Raw genomic sequence first — 17,734 nt, 5'->3', positions numbered from 1 at the left:
AATCTTAGATTTTTCTTGTATTATTCTTAATAATATACAGTGATTTAGGAGGAAGTTAAATTCTATTCTAAAATAAACAAAGCATGGGTAAATATTTGTGCATTTCTGTTTGTGAATGAAATTTGCCATATAAGATAAAAAAGTATGATGCGTTCCAGATATTTAGCTTTTGGGTCTTTTAAAGTCTTTTAGATTAAAGCAATTCACAGCATTGGCAGAAGCAGATATATGAGAATTTAGAAGTGACCAAAAATGCTTGGATATTGTACAATCAAAAAACATGTAGTAGTGCAGGGGTGGCCAACCCTGTTCCTGGAGAGCCACCTTCCTGCAGATTTCAGTTGCAACCCAAATCTAACACACCTGCCTGTAATTATCACGTGGTGTTCAGGTCTTAGTTTATTGCTTCAGGTGTGTTTGATATGGGTAGCAACTGAAATCTGCAGCAAGGTGGCTTTATAGGAACAGGGTTGGCCACCCCTGTAGTAGTGTTTCCTCTGCTTGTTTGCAGAAAGAACAGGAGCTGTTGATGTCCAAAAAACTTTAAATACTAAATTTTACAGGGTAGATTTTATGGAAAATTTTAAAATGCATTTCTTTTGCCTTGTCGGAAAATGCAATATTTCCCAGGTAAAAGCCAGGTTCTATTCCAGTCTATATCCTTAACCAAAGACCTCCAGTAAAACTTTCCTCTAGACAAAATTTTTCCATTTTCCTAAGCTATTGTTACGTTTCTTATCTAACAGACTAACACCTTCTAAAAGCAAATTTACAGTTAAATGTACAATGACTTTTAAATAGGTGAACTAAACCGGGTGATATTGCCTTAACAACTTTATTAAATTCATTAGGAGAAGTTGGAAAACAGTGGTAGGTTATAAATGGTTCATGAAAGAATGTTTCCTGCATCATCAAACAAGCAAAGGATCCATTTAATATTATTTTGAAACCAACTATGGAAAAATAACGATTTGTTTCTGATTGTAATTGTCACAGTGTAAAGCTTAAAGACACTGTGACTAACAAACACACATCACGTTGCACTCATACATAAAATACACACTTTTAAACATGGACCTTTGTTTTATTTGTATTGTGCATGTGTGTGTTTGTGTAATATGTATATGTTGTTTTTTTGTCCAGATTAGCATTGTGTTTATGTAAAAATTTAACTTTTATGTCAAACAATAGCCCATATGAACACTGAAATAACCACAGACACATTTTCTTTCAAACTTCATTTATTAACCAAACATATAGAGTTTACATATACTTACCAGTTTCCTATTCTCAGCACCAAACCTGTTTAACTTTCAAACAAAGCCATTTATACAGATTTTTCCCGCCTTCACTTTGGAGCAGCCATTTTCCATAACATCATCAGGGTCACAACCCCCTGGTCAGTAAATAAAAATCACAGTTTTGTTGTTTAAATTTGTATTGGTTATTTGTTGTGTTGTATTTTGAGTTTTGTATGCATATTCATTTACTTGCATTAATTTATATTTCTGTTGAATGTCTTTTTATGTATTTTTTGTCTACATGGTAACCCACTACCAGTGAAATGGTTTAACCCATGGGCGGGGCCAATACAATAAAATGGCCCCAAACATTCATTGGAGGCGTGGGTAGTTGTAGGAGAAGGTTGTGTTTTTGTCAGTATTGGTAACAGTTTTTGTTCAGGTCATTTACTTGATTTAGCTGAACAAGCCTGTATATACATTGTAAATATAGAATAGTTTATTTTTCTTTATTGTTATTTTGTCACTTTCACCTGTTTTGCTGGATTTTTGTTTTCACTTTGTGTAAATAAATCACTCTTCACTTTCACCAGCGGCCTCTGTGACACCTTTTTGCCTCCATCCACCCGGTCAATCGTAACAGTAATATTTCGGTTATTCCATAAGAATAATCGGTGGGGAGAAAAATTGTGAACATAACCAAGCTTCCAAGCAAGCAGACATTGCTTTTGGAAATTAGACAAAGCTAAAGATAGCTTGTAGGGAAGATAATTAAGTTTAAGAAGAAACAAAAGACTACAGATTTTGACAAAAAAGCAGTTGGGAATAAAAAAAAAAAAACAAATAGACGTTGGATTGGTTAGGCATCTCTTTATCCAATTAATTTTAAAAATGTATATGGAGTCAGAAAAATCTAATAAATTTACACCCCCTCTGCTTTACTATTAGAAATAACTACCTTTTTTTAATTTAAGAGGTTTGTTCTTCCAGATAAATTTCAAGAAAACAGTATAAATTTCTTTGGCCACTTTGTTTTCAACAAATAAAGATAAAGTCGAATATACAAAATGAGAAACACCCTCTTCCATATAATGACAGGTCCCATTGTAGCCAGGAATTAAGAATATTTTTAGTTTTGCTGATCCTAGACAAAAAAATATTCAAGTGCTGTCTCACTAAAAGATTTTTAATAACATAAATAAATAACCATTTAATTGTGGATTTAACAAGGATATCTTCTAAATATTCCTAACTCAAATTATGAACAGGCATTATCTCACATTTGGAGATATTCAGCTTTAGACCAGAAACACTTGAGATATCAGAAATTAAATTTAAAGCCTTTCATACGTTTGAGTCATCTTTTAGAAATAAAGTGGTGTCATCTGCCAATTGTGAAATCTTAATCTTCCTCTCAAAAACAGAATTTTTTTCAAATCTTGATTTTGCACAATGCTTAAGGACTAATAAAAACTAATAAAAATGAAAAGGAATAGATTGGACAGTCCTGCCTAATACCACACAGAATATCAAATCCATTAGAAGTATTAAAATTAACAATCACTGAACTATTGATTCCTTTATAAAACATAGCCATAGTGTTAACAAAAGTTTCCCCAAATCCAAATAACCTCAATGCTTAAAAACAGAAACTGGTGCTCAATCGTATCAAAGGCTTTATAAAAATCAAGAAAAAGAATGAGACCATCTGAATGAATAGAATCAGCATAATCAAGCAAATCCAAAACTAATGTTATGTTATTAGAAACATGGCGGCCTTTTATAAACCCAGACTGAGTTTCAGAAATAATAGAATCAAGATTTGTTTTTAATCTGTTGGCAAAGTCTTTTTTTTCAGTATTTTTTGCCACTCACTGTTGCAGTCATGACATGATACATTTCTCCTTCATTTTCCACCTCACACAACATCTGCTATCTCTCTCACATACAAAGACTTTCAGTATTTGAAGTTGATCAAAACTTTTACTCCAAACATTAACACAATTTTGTTTAATTTATATAATCCACTAAGACTAAGTGTTGAAAGATTGAATCACTCCTATATGGACGTAATGCAAAATAACATTCTGATGTTTTGCAGTAATTAATAGAGTTCACATACTCTGTAAGACATATTATATTAAAATGATGGGCAAATCTGTATATTTAATTTGGGTTCCTGCTCACGTAGGTGTGGAAGGCAATGAAAAGGCGGACATTCTGGCCAAACAAGCTCTCAGAATTAGTGAAGTAGATCTAGAAGTCCCACTGAGTAAAGCAGAAGCTCAAATCAAATTTAGAACAATCAGTATGGCAATTATACTGGGATAACAATGAAACAGGCAGACATCTATATAATATACATAAATAAGTCGTTGCTGGAAGGAGAGAGAACAGAAATCATAAGGAAGTACAATTATAACTCAGATGAGAATAGGTCATACTGGACTCAACCACATTTTATATAAAATAGGGAAACACCTAACTGGACAATGTATACACTGTAATCAACAAGAAACAATATGCCATGTTTTATTCCACTGTAGCAAATATAATAAAGAACGATACGATCTTATTCAATCAGTTAAAAAGAGCAAACTTCAGGATTTCACATTGGCAGGTTTATTAGGGAATAAATCTAGTGAGGTATATGACGATATAATTAAATTTGTTTAAGAAACCCATTTAGAGAAAAGAATATAAAGATAATATAATCTGAGGAATTAATTGTTAGCCCACTCCACCCCACATTTTTTATTTATTTATTTATTTTCATTTCCTCCCCCTCTTCCCCTCCCCTCTATTTTTACACTTCAGTTATTGTTTAACCATTCCAGTCGGAGGCGGTAATGCACCTACAAGTCTGGTTGCCAACCGCCAGTAAAACCCAAAGAAAAAGAAGAAACCGATTAATTGAAGTTTTAGGTTTTTCATCTGATACTAAACTATGAACCTGCTGTTGACAATATTATTTTAACCCTTTATACAACAAAGTACTATTTTACTCACAGTAATGAGGACTATTAAACAACGTGTGTGTAATAAGTGTCTTACTGAAGCTTTAATTTATTAAACAGTATAATGTCATTCCATTATAAGTTTACATCACTATATATAAGAAATGGAGTACTAGTTTTAATCAGCTAATTTGTGGCTATAGTTTCTTGCTCAGACTTATCTGATTTATTTTTGTTAATTACTCTCGTATAAGAAGAAGAGAAGTTATTTTCTTTCTGTTCATTGTTTTATTCATTTTACATTTTTATTGCTTTGTTAATTTTTAACAGGATAAAGTGTCCAAACGCAGAGAAAAACTATATAAGTCATGACTAGTTTGAAGAACTAAAACATAAAGTAGTAATGAATACTTTTTTACATGAAGGACACCTATTTTACCTCCTTTTCTGTAAAGTTTCAGCTCCAAACACTCATTAAATTATTTGTTATACCTGTTAGAATGTTGAGATTTTTGATTTAAACACTTAGTCTTAGTGGATTAAAGAAGTTTTTTTTAATTATTTTAAAATGTTTAGAGTAAAGGTTTTGATCAACTCCAAATACTGAATATATGTGCGTCTGTGAGAAAGTGGAAACGAAGGAGAAATGTATCAATAAGTCATGACTGCAACAGTAAGTGGCAAAAAAGGTTTAAAAGACTTTTATTTTGGCGTGGCGTGTGACGTCATAAGCCTGCGCCGTTCAAGCGCTGTTATTCAACTGGAGAAAGGTTTGTTTTAAAGCGTTTACACTTATATAAACCGATTGATTAAAGTTTCAGTTTTTTTTCATTTAGTGCTAAATGATTTACCTGCTGATGACAATATTAGTGTCAATATTAGTATAGTACAATTGTTTGAATAAAGATAGGATAAACGTTTTGTCCTCAAGAGGAAATTTGTCTTGTGCAAAAAAAGTGCTACACATTGCTGTAAGCAGACAATAAGCTAAATAAAACAAACAAAACAATTAAGAATATACATAAAAAATAAAGTTTAAAAAAAGGTTACAGAGATGTGTGTAATAAGTTTAATAACTTTATTGAAGGTTTAATTTATTAAATAGTATATTGTCATTCCATTCTGAGTTTACAACTGTATAAGAAATGGAGTAATGTTACTAGTTGTAATCAGGTCATTTGTTGCTATTGTTTCTTGCTTAAACTTACCTGATTTCTTATTGTTAATCACTCTCCTATAAAGAAACTTTTGAAGTAAGTGTTAAGAAGTTATTTTGTTTCTGTTCATTGTTTTGTTCATTTTAAACAGGATAAAGGTTCCAAATGCAGATAAAAACTCCTGCTGAAGCGACTGATCTCCACACTGTTATAAAGATGGCGTTTATTAAAGAGGAGAGTGAAGATGTGAAGATTGAAGAAACATTCACAGTCAAACAGGAAGATCTGCAGGAACAAACAGGTTAATTTTTTATTCTCAAACACCAACTCAGTCATTTAATCCTCATTCAGATATTTTAATAATAAGAATATTAAATTAAATCCATCTTGCAGCTCTAAGTGTGCTGCCTAGTTCTCCTAAATGCACACAAGCACTCATGAGCTATGTTTCCATCCAAAAATGCAAATAAACTTTATACGCAAAACTGGATTATTGCATAAAAGATATGCAAATAAAGCTCAATGATTTCCATTCAAAGGAAATCAAATCACTTTTATTGTCACATCATCAGCAGCACATGTGCTATGATGAGTGGAAAGCTTAGGTGCTGGCTCCAGACAAAATACAGACAGTACAAATACAACAACAGTGCAAAATACAGACAGTGCAAATACAATGACAGAGTCAAAGCAAACAAAATCATCACTTCCTGATTAACTGGTGCCAAATATCAACAGTAAAAATGGAATTTGCTGCGATAAGAGAAGCTGCATCAATAGCCGCGTTTCCACTATCTCGTCTAAAGCAAGCGAGACAGGGCGAGCCAAGGCCAGTCGCATTTCCACTGTCACTTCCTGGGCCTAATCGAGCCAAAGCGGGGCTTTCTCGGGGCCAGCGGCTGGCCTTTTTTGGCCCGCCGAATACCTTGGGCCAAAGAGGGCCAGCTGGGGCTTCGGGGCTGAGTGAAAGGAGAGGCAGACACTAGTTTTCCGATCGCACACGAGTACATGCACCAAACAAATAACCAAATAAAAAAATAAGGGAAAGAAAACATCTAGCCATTTAGGCTGGGGTCTTTTTGCGTATGATCGCCCTTATGTTTCCCTTTTAAATGTAAGGCTGTTGCATAAAATGATAAAGTTTTCATTTATAAGTGACTTTGCTGCATCCTCCTTGATGTTTCAATAACGCATAATAATCTTTACACCATATTAAAGACACAGCAGACAGTAAAGGTTATCGAGAGTTTTTGTCAAGTTTAAAAGGTGTTTGTGTGTGTTTAGATGCCTGAATGTGAATGTGAGACCGAGCAAAAGAGCGCTCTCCTCACAGCTCTGTTGATGCTGCGAGCGGATTTTGTTTTTATTTATTTTGAAGATAATACACAACATAAATACAACAGAAAGACATTAAACTTTACAAATTTCGTGTCCATTTTTGTAGACTCAAAAACAATAGTGTCATATCCTAATAAAATAGCCCAAGATATATTGAAATAATTTAAATAATTACAAATATCAGATATAATAAAATTACATAAAATAAATAAACCAATATAAAACAAATAAAATCTAGCTATAATAATTTAGGTAGCCTATAAACCGTACATAAATCAAACCATTTTAAAGCCATATTAAACTTTTATTTTACAAAGGCCTATCTGAAAAAAAGATTTAAGATATTTTCTAAAACAATAAACACCGGAGGAGGTTTGAAATATTATTTATAAAGTATATGGATATGATGATATTAATCAAATCATGTAAACAGAGCATTTTATAGGTGAGTGAAAGCAGAAACTAGGCTACCTTTTTTTTCTGTCATGCATGCATTATCTGCCTGATTCCCGCTGAAGTGGGCGGGTTGTGTGACGTTTGATTCGGGGGACGTTCTGGGGGCGGGGTTTGCATGACACGCTGCGAGGTGCTGGCCCGACAGTGGAAACGCGACATGATTTCTGCCTCACTGCTCAACCCCCCCTTGCGATTGGCCTGGCCCGGCCCTGCCCGATAAAAGCCTTGGCTTGCACATGCCCGACAGTGGAAATGTGGCTAATCTTTGCTTCATCTAATAAATGACTTGCGCCTCAGAGGGTGATCCTGAAACGCAGTGAACGCGTAGTGGCGTTTAAAGGTGTCAGACGCGAAGCTAAGATGCTCTTAATTCTGGAGGTCATGAATAATATAATAACACTAATACTTAAACTGTAAGGCGTTTAAGAATGACCAAAACAAGAGTTCAGATGTTTTATAATGTACTGAGCCGGCGGGTTTGTCCATTCATACACATTTTTTATCATCACATGATCTCTTAAAACAAAATCACATGACCTTTTTTAATGCACATACTGGAGTTTGTATCGTGATTTTTCATCTTTTCTTATCGAATAAAACGTTTATCCTACTGAGAAATGCGCATACAATTTGTTTTTTGCATCATGATGTTTCCATAAACCGTTTTTTAAGTGCATGAAAATAGGTGGATGGAAACATAACTATTGAAAGACAGGAATGAGTTTCTCTCTTGTTACTTGTTCTCGTGTCTTTTGTCATTATTTTATTTATTATTAGTCTCCCATTTTCTTTACCTTCTTAAGGCTATTGCTTTTCTTGTTCTCCTACTGTTTGTAAAGCGTCCTTGAGCACCAGCGCTATATAAAATAAATAAAAACAACTAATAATAAAAAAAAACTTAAACTGAGCTGAAGATATTTGATCTACAATACCCCATAGAAGATATCTGCTATTACAGTGATGGTGTTGGCTTAGTACTTTCCATTTGCATATGTCACATTGATCCAAATTAACTTTTTTCATCGACTTCTTTATGGGTTTAAACTTGTTTCTAGTAGTATCTACTAGTTCTCACAGATAGTATCTGAGTTAGAATTACATTATTATTATAATAACTAATTACCAGGGCTATTGTGTTTAAACAGGGTTTCTGCGGGGGTCTTAAAATGTCGTAAATTCCAAAATCAAAATTTTCGACCTTACAAAGTCTTAAATTTACTGAAATGTTGTGTTGTAGGTCTTAAATCTTTTTAAACAAGCCTTTATTTTCCTTTGTTCATGTTTTGCTACCCAATCTGGCCAAAACCCCTACAATAACCAACAATCCATCTCAATAAAACTTTAAACTTTTTATTCAAAAGGTCATTTTAACTCTATTTGTCATAATGGTTTAATAATTTTCCTCACAATAACATTTGTTTAAACGTGCTCCATGTATTTACTGCTGAAGACATCGCGGACAGATTGTTGTGTAGATTTAGTTTGTTTTAGTTTTTAAAACTTTTAAAACATTTGTTCATTTTAAATTATTTTTTAAAGAAAGTTTATTTAGGAAAAAAGTGTGTGGATACAAGTAAAGCTTGCATGTTATTACACACAATTTAAAATCTTTTGGTAAGAAATATCTATAATATATATTTTTTATTAATTTATTATTGTATTATTAAATGTATTAAATTATCATTTTTTTTAATAGGGCAAATTAAAATCTTTCATCTGGGCTATTTGAAAAATCCCTTAGCCTTTAGCCCTTTATGAGTCTAAAATTGTCATAATGGTCTTAAAAATGTCTTTAAAAGTCTTACATTTAACTTGGTGAAACCTGCAGAAACCCTGGTTTAAAGTATAAAAAAAAAAAAAACATGGATGCCCCCAATATTAAATATGCTGAATGAAGTGGACAATAAAATAATTAATTATTATAAAGCATTGTACAGAATTCTAAACTATATGATGTTGCTGCAGGGCGACGTGAGACTAAATGAACAAACTATTGTGGAACAATAACGTTTAACATTGCGCTGACTACAACTGGCCAACAAACTAGTCTAAAATGACTTTTGCTGCTTAAGAAATGGATTACAGCATGCTGAGGATATGCAGAGATTTGAGTGTAAAGTTCGTCCGTATTGACCATATTCTTCACGTACCAGCAGGCGCCGCCATTTGAATCTTTTTGCTCTTGACTTTTATTAAAGAAATAATTTTAGATACTAAAAACAGTGTTGTGCTGCTGAGGCATGGGACGATAACCGTTTTCAAGGTATAACGCAGTTTGAAAAAAGTCGAGGTTTTAAAACCGCCAATATTTTCTGCTGTACCGTTCATCGCTATATGTTTTTTTTAATATATATTTTGTTTTAAGTTTTTAGGACAACAGTATCTCCAGAGAAAAGAAAAGATCTCCAAAGATGCCATTTTAAATTGTAATGAAATCTCTGTTTATGAAACAAATGAAGACAGAAGTCAATGATTCAATTGAGTGATTTAGCCTTACATGTTTACTGCTCCAAAATACTTTAAAAGTTTCTCAAAGGTAAATGTTTTGTGTTCAAAGAGGAAAAAGTGTCTGTTTACCCAGACATTTAAAAGAATATATTTTAGAGGAGTATTCACAGTACCATGAAACTGTGATATTTTTTATTCAAGGTTATCATACTGTCAGAATCTTATACTGGCCCATGCCTAATGCTGCTTATTGTAGCAAAGTCATATTTTCTAATTTTATTGTTTTTCTTTGTATGTATAGTCATGAACACACTTGTTTGCAGAGCAAGAGAGCCTGTCTCTGAAAGAGAGTTTTCTGTCGGTCTCATCCCCTTTTTAAAAGATAAAGCGGTATTTCTCACTTAGCCTTACATATTCAGCCACCTTTTTTATGTGCTTTTTAGATAGGCTATGACCATAAAAAATTGGTTTGTTTAAAAGGGTTTGTTAAAAGAGATCATATGATGATGAAAATGTGTGTGAATGCACAAACCAGCAGGCTGAGAACATTATAAACATCTGAAATGTTGTTTTGGTCATTCTAAAACGCCTGAACCATTTCAGTATTCATGCTATTGTACTATTGATGACCTCCAGAGCGTCTGTTCTCTGCGTCTCATGGCTTCAAACGCCAACACGTGTTAATTTTGTACCAGCATTGTCCTCTGAGGTGAAAGTCATTTATTAAATAAATAAAAGATTCATGTAGCTTCTTCTACTGCAGGAAATTCTGTTTTTACAGTTCATATTTGGGGCCTGTTAATCAGGAAGTGATGATTTTGTTGTCTTTGATTCATTGGATGGAAACGCAGCTTTATTCGCACATCTTTTATGTGACATCCCAGTTTTGCGCATAAATGTAATTCGCATTTTTTGATGGAAACATAGCTATTGCCTACATTTCAGTCACACAAAGAACAGTCACATAGCAGAATGGCTTGTCCTTTCTTAATGAATAATTTGCTTAAATTCAATGACCTTCGACGGACATGTACTGTAACTAGATTAACGGGATTATTACTCGTTCTAAAAAGATTTTTTAGTCCTGCTTACATTTTAAATGTCATATCAACCTCTACCACTTGATAGTGCTGTGCAATTAATCGAAAATCTGGTTTCAATTTAGATTTTGGCTTCTAATGATTATGAAAATCCATTAATCGAGATAAACGATTATTCCATCATATACCGCTCCCTTTCCAGTTGTACACACTTGTTGCTCTGCAGAGCTCAGTTCCATGTGAAAATAACTAAAAGCATGTGCTGTAATGTAACATTTGCAGCACGGGACGCGCATCATTCCTATTTTTAAAAGTGCATAAGTGCACATGCTCTGTGTGTGCGCTGCGCTTAGCCTTGGACAGGCTCGGAGACAAGCAGAGAACATACATCTAATGCCATCTTAATGTGAGCGCTTTAATGGTCAAGTACATGCAAATTTGTGTAGTGTTTAGTGATTAGTCATAATAACCCTTGTTTGTATAATATACAAACAAGTTGAGAATCAAAAGACACTTGAAAGAGAAACCATATCAGAGCCGCACTATTCCTAAAGTGACAGCGCACAATGTTCCTGCTGCCGACTGTTTTTAGCATTAATCAAACAACAAAGGGAGAAAATCCCTCACTGCTCTTGACTGAAAGACTTTTGAAGCTCAAATGTTTTTCTGAAATTGAAAACTCTTGAGTATTTAATCTCTCGGTAAATCAACTCAGAGATCAAGATTAGGTTGGTTGATCCTCCTTACTGAAACAGGCCCCAGGTCATCATGACATGATTGGCAATTGTCGCTGTTTGTAATTGTACTCTGTTTATCCTGAGAGCTGATGCGGAGTATTCTTAGGGCTTTTCACACTTCAAATTGTTAACCCTGGGTCATTCTATACCTGGAGAAATTCTGGGTTATCTGTAGTCACCTTCCACACTGCTCATGCTATACCTGGGTTTAAAAAAATAATCCTGGGTGTTCATTAACAGACAGTTCACATTTTTAAACCCTGGGTTATCATTATTATTTTGTATATTTACGTTGTTACTGTCTCTGATTGGACAAACCACAAGTAACCTTTTTAGATGGCATTTGTGCATATGGTCAGATATATACAATGTCACCAAGTAGGTCTTCAGCTAAGCCTCGGGGCATACACAAAGGCAAGAAAACAAAGACAAAAGTACAAATAAATGAAAACAAGTAACAAAGCATGTAATCTTGCCATCTCCTCATCACTCCCGTTTAAAGCAAACGTGGCATTAAGAATTTGCATACGTTTTATACAATAATGCAAACTTGCAAATATAAGCGTGAATTATGCATACTTGCTATGGACATGCAGGATTTGTCTCAATCGAGGAAACAACACGAGTAATCTAGAGCGAGTGCATTTGGTTATTTCCATTTAAAGTCACAGGCACAAAAAGAGCTTGGTTTGCCTCTGACCCCCAAAATTAAATATTCTACAAGGTACATGATCGAATTTTGAGCTGAAACCTCAGACACATTCTGGGAACACCAAAGACTTATTTTACATCATGGAAAAAATGGGTAATTGTAGGAACCTTTTAAAGGGATAGTTGTGCAGAAATGAAAATAGCCTCACCATTTACTCTTCCTCGTGTGGTTTTAAACCTTTATGAGTTTCTTGATCCTGTTAAACACAAAAGAAGATATAAAAAAAAAAACTCTACTGGCTTACTGTGTTCCGCAATAAAGGAAAACATCCATTTCTTGCTTGTCGCTTTGAGCCTTCATACTAAAGCTAATTTTTTTTTTTTTTTTAGATCTGATGGTGCTGAAAGAAGAGACTCATCAACAGATTGAAATAGATGAGAAACAGCAGTTTGAGAAACCCCAAGAAATAGCGACTGATGAAAAACCCACACTGACTAAAAAGACTTCATCACACGGAAGACCTCGGAAATCCAAATCGGGGTGTAATTTCAGCTGTAAACAGTGTAGAAAAAGTTTCAGTCAGAAGTCAAAGCTTGATGTTCACATGAGAGTTCACACTAGGGAGCAACCTTTCACCTGCGAACAGTGTGGGAAGAGTTTTGGTCAAATACAAGGCTTTAAAGCCCACATGAGAATTCACACTGGAGAGAGGAAGTTCACATGCCGAAAGTGTGAAAAAAGCTTTTATCATGCTGGACACTTTGCAGCACACATGAGAATTCACACTGGGGAAAAGCCTTTCAGCTGTAAACAGTGTGGAAAGAGTTTTTGTCAAAAGCCAAACCTTGATGATCACAAGAGAGTTCACACAGGGGAGAAACCTTACACCTGCGAACAGTGTGGAAAGAGTTTTAGTCAAAAACAAAACTTTAAAACCCACATGAGAATTCACACTGGAGAGAGGCCATACACATGCCAAAAGTGTGGAAAAAGCTTCCGTCATGCAATAAACTTGGAAGTGCACATGAGAACTCATACTGGAGAAAAGCCTTTCAGCTGTAAACAGTGTAGAAAGAGTTTCAGTAAAAAGCCGAACCTGATTGCTCACATGAGAGTTCACACTAGGGAGAAACCTCACACCTGCGAACAGTGTGGAAAGAGTTTTAGTCAAAAACGAGACCTTTACATCCACATGAGGATTCACACTGGAGAGAAACCTTACACATGCACAGAGTGTGGTAAAGGTTTCTCACATATAAGCACACTCAAACACCACATGAGAACTCACACTGGAGAGAAGCCGTTTGCATGTGCTCAGTGTGGAAAGAGCTTCACAACCAAACCTAGCCTCAAGAACCACATGAATGGTCACACTGGAACCATAGTGTTCACATGTGATCAGTGTGGAAAGAGTCTCACACGCAAAGACACCATTAAGAAACACATGAAGATTCACTCAAGAGAGGATCGTTTTAGATGCTGTGAGTGTGGAAAGGGCTTTAAAAGTAAAAGAAGCCTCAACACTCACATGAAGATTCACAATGGAGAGCTGAGTCCTTAACATTGAGGCCTTGTCCACACAAACACGGGTATATTCAAAACGGCAGCTTTTTCACGTAGTTTGGCTGTTCATTCAAGTGAAGTTTATTTATAAACTACTTTTGAGAGGATCACATGCTTATGATTGTCCACGGCTGGTTCTGCATTAGCTAAAACATGATTCACCAATCAGATGATTCCTGACTCACTATAGATAACCAGAACACAAAGCTGCGGTCACACTAGACTTTGAGATTGTGAAATTCTGTCGTACGGTGCTGTTAAAAGGGGCGGGATCAAACAAGATTTTTAGAAATTAAAAAAGTGAGCAATTGCTCCATGGTTTAAATTTCTGTCCAGAGAGGTCATGTTTTGATCCTCGATTGGTCTCACGCAGTCAAGTGATGCGATTTCGCAGGTCAGAGTTCACCAAGCATGAACTTTGCACCTCAGCAACCGGCGAAACTTGACGCATGACCCTGTTTCTAGTCTGACGCATTCGCGTGCGTATGAATGGAAGTCTATGGGAGGAAAAGCCCAGTGTGACCGTAGCTTAACTCAGTTATCCTTGTCTTGAAGAATCCCTCTCCCACCCTTACTCCCCCTCCTTTCTAGATTGGGCAACACGGCAGTCAATGATTAGCCAGTGGTTAGCACTGTTGCCTCACAGTAAGAATGTCGCAGGTTTAAGTCGCTGCTAACCAGTTGACTTTTTGTGCAGAGTTTGCTCATTCTCCCTGTGCTCGCGTGGATTTCCCCTGGTTTTCTCCCACAGTCCAAAAACACACAACCTAAGTAAACTGAACATTAAATTGGCACCATAGTCGAGCTCTTAGTAAGAACCAAATGACCTAGAGGAACTCAGGAGATGTGACCCAACCAAAGCAGTTGGGTAATCTCCAGGGGGGTTTCATCCTTTGTTATAAATTAGTGTCTCACAGACTGTACTTTGGTTTAAGTTACTTGAAGACCGACAAGTTAACATCACTGCTGATGAACTGCACAATTAATTCTCTTCAATAAAGTCTTCTCCCCGTAAGAACTTTGGTCAGCTTACTTATTTTATGTATTAGAGTTATCTATACATTTGCGAGCCACCCAAGAACGCTTAAAGGGCCATGAAACCCCCTCGTTTCAGCAGGGTGTTTTCACACCTCTACTTTGGAAAAAGTCAGAAAAGTGGGCGTGTCCAGCTCTGTTTAGGGGGGAGTGTCGGAGGAACTAAAGTGGGATGGTGTGGGAGTGTCTATTTGTGCACGCGCAATTCAAATTAATTGAAGTGTGAACTCTTTTCTGGATTTGGTTTGTCTAAACTTTCATCGGTGTGTGTCTAATTGTGGAGTTGGACTGGCGAGCCTCCCATTAAGTGGATTCTTTGGATACACCTGTTGGAAAGATACAAAGTAAAACCTATTCAGCGTCATGGTAGGAGTGTAAATTTACAACACACTCACAAGTGCAACATCCTGGAACTCTGGAAATGAATTTGCAACCTAGTTGTTTTGCAAAAGAATCTTTTTGAGTGTTCATCACCTGTACTGGACTTTTGGGACATTTTGAAATGTTATAAGTGAATGTTTTATTTTCATTTTTATTTTATTTGTACATTTATTCATTGCAGTGTTCATTTGTTGCAATTTTTGAAGTTTTATAGAGAGAAGTTAATTGGTTTAAGGGAAACCTTGATTATATATTGAATAATAAAACAATTTTAATATTGTATTATTAAGAGGGTTTTGGACGATGGCATTATATAGCATGGTATGGTGATGCGTAACCAATTGGACTTTAAAATTTTTAAGTCTAGACATTCAAACATGCAGTGCTACCGTTTTTACCGTTTCTTTTTTCGATTAAACAATTACCCCCTGTCTGGTTTTGTGGCTTAGTTGGTCAAAGCACCTGTCGAGTAAACAGAAGATCCTATGTATGAATCCCAGCAGTACCTTATCTGCAGTGAGCTGTGCTTTTATGGGCCAGAGAGTACCAAAAATTGCTTTCTGTGCAACAGTGCTAGAGGCAGGAGCTCTGTGGTGCAATGGATAGTGCATTGGATTTCTAGGCTGTAAGCTGAGGTCAGTGCGAGCCAGGAGGTTAAGCAGTGAGGCCGAAATCATGCTGCGTTTCCACTGTTGGGCTAGTAGCTCGCAGCACGTCACGCAAACCCCGCCCCATAACATTCCCCGAATCAAACGTCACACAACCCGCCCACTTCAGCGGGAATCAGCCAGATAAAGCACACCATCACATCCTCACGAAACCATTCAAATAAAGACAACTGAAACAAACAATTGACACGTTACTGTACAACATTACATTTTATGTCTATACGCACATGCCTGTGTGTTCTCATCCATCATATTCATTTACTCACCGACCGACTGAATTTGAAACTAATTTTCATGCGAAGCAACACGCCCCTTCAGCTACTCCAGAACGCAGCAGCATGAGTGGTCTTTAATGAATTGAAAAGAGCACATGTCACTCCGCTACTCACCCGTTTGCACTGGCTGCCAGTTGCTGCTCGCATCAAATTCAAAGCTCTGATGTTTGCCTACAAAGCAACCTCTGGCTTTGCTCCCTCTTATCTGCTCTCACTTCTGCAGATTTATATGCCCTTAAGAAACTTGCGTTCTGTAAATAAACGTCGCCTCGTAGTTCCATCCCAAAGAGGGAAGTAATCACTTTCCCGAACTCTCGCATTCAATCTGCCCAGTTGGTGGAATGAACTCCCTAACTGCAACAGAACGGCAGAGTCACTTGCTGTCTTCAAGAAACAACTTAAAACTCAACTATTTAGTTTCCTCTTCACTTCCTAATCTGCAATTGCCTCTAGCTATACCACTAACTGTACTCAAAAAAAAAAAATTCTTACATTACTAATGCTTTCCTTCTTAGACTGTACAGACCTGAAACTTGCCTACAGCACTTATTTATTGTTGCTCTTATAGTTGTGATAATTGCTTCCTTGTCCTCATTTGTTAGTCGCTTTGGATAAAAGCGTCTGCTAAATGACTAAATGTAAATGTAAAACAGCGAGCTGTGTACACGCCCTTAAAATGACACATTATAACACATTATAATAAAAAAATCTGGATTGTGTTTTGAACTGAACCTAAACTGGCACACTCAGAAGAACCATAATAATAATGTTAAATCATAAAAAAGGGGTAAACTATGTGCCCTTTAAGCAATGTGTTAACTTTATTAAATATTCAATAATCATCAAGATTGATAAAAAAGTTCAACACACACAGCAGTGAACGTGTGCACACACACACACACATCAGTGAACATGTACACACACACATACAAAGTTGGTACAGTAGGCCTACATACTGTATCTACCTTGGAAGAAGTGATATGGTTCTTAAAGTGTTGTTTTACGTATGGAGCCTGATTGAATTTTATTATAGTGTCTTCGTAAAAACATCTGTCCATAATTCCTGAAAATAGAAAAAAAATATATATATAAATAAAGAAACTGCAAAGAAACGATTCAATCATATTAAAGAGATTTGAACTAACCTTCTAACACAACTAGCGGTCCAGGTCCCTGATGGAATATGGCTCCCCAGACATGAATTTTTACTGGATGCTTTGCTTTCGGTTTCACAACATGGCGGTTTATTAATAGGGTATGTCCTATTAATAAATTTGTAGGACATGTAAGCTCGTATAAAGCAAATAGCCTAAATAAAGAGATGCATGGATTAATGTAAATAAATAAATCTTTTCATTATGGCATTGTTCAAAATGGCTTACCTGGCTTTCTATAGGTCCACCTGAGTTGTTTTACTGGTTTTCTAATATTGCAGACTGATGCTTTTAACTGTATTCTAAACAGAAGCTCACTCTGAATCTTTTTAGCAGATTGCTCATTGTCCTTGTGCAGTTTTTCGTCAATCGTTTTAAGTGCAGCACTATACAACAAACACATACAATAATTTTATTAATTAATTTTATTAACATTTTACATAAGTGTTGCTGAAATACTTGATTTGACAAAATGATAATACACAATACCTGTTCATTTTCCTTGCCTTGCAGTTGTTTTTCTAGGAAGGCCTACAGGGCTTTGACGTCTATAGTGTCGTCTTATAGTGGTGTTGGAGACGTGCACACCCGACTGCAACAGGAAAGCCCTGATGTCAGCAAGAGAGTGCTTT

General features: G+C 35.7%; 1 protein-coding gene and 1 long non-coding RNA gene across 3 annotated transcripts in view; one reads left to right on the top strand and one right to left on the bottom strand.

Annotated features, from left to right (window-relative positions):
• Positions 1 to 15,437, top strand: part of znf1046 (zinc finger protein 1046) — a 659,651-nt gene extending 644,214 nt beyond the window's left edge. The window contains exons 1-3 of one of the 2 annotated variants that reach the window (XM_017355341.4): positions 4,913 to 4,968; positions 5,507 to 5,656; positions 12,416 to 15,437. In XM_017355341.4, coding sequence (XP_017210830.2) covers positions 5,521 to 5,656; positions 12,416 to 13,587 — 1,308 coding nt within the window. In that variant the 5' untranslated portion in view covers positions 4,913 to 4,968; positions 5,507 to 5,520 and the 3' untranslated portion in view covers positions 13,588 to 15,437. Of the gene's footprint in view, positions 1 to 4,912; positions 4,969 to 5,506; positions 5,657 to 12,415 lie in introns of those variants that run through there. The other variant, XM_073947652.1, reaches the window with a different exon arrangement.
• A 1,309-nt stretch (positions 15,438 to 16,746) lies between these two features.
• LOC103910525 (uncharacterized) lies at positions 16,747 to 17,257 on the bottom strand. The gene is made up of 2 exons (XR_001798341.4): positions 17,094 to 17,257; positions 16,747 to 17,011 (listed from the first exon to the last, which is right to left on the bottom strand). It is a non-coding gene; the product is annotated as an uncharacterized lncRNA (long non-coding RNA).
• Positions 17,258 to 17,734: the final 477 nt, after the last annotated feature.

This window comes from Danio rerio, chromosome 4 (assembly GCF_049306965.1).
Source record: "Danio rerio strain Tuebingen ecotype United States chromosome 4, GRCz12tu, whole genome shotgun sequence".
Classification (NCBI taxonomy): Eukaryota; Metazoa; Chordata; class Actinopteri; order Cypriniformes; family Danionidae; genus Danio; species Danio rerio.
This window is presented reverse-complemented; position numbering and strand designations above follow the sequence as displayed.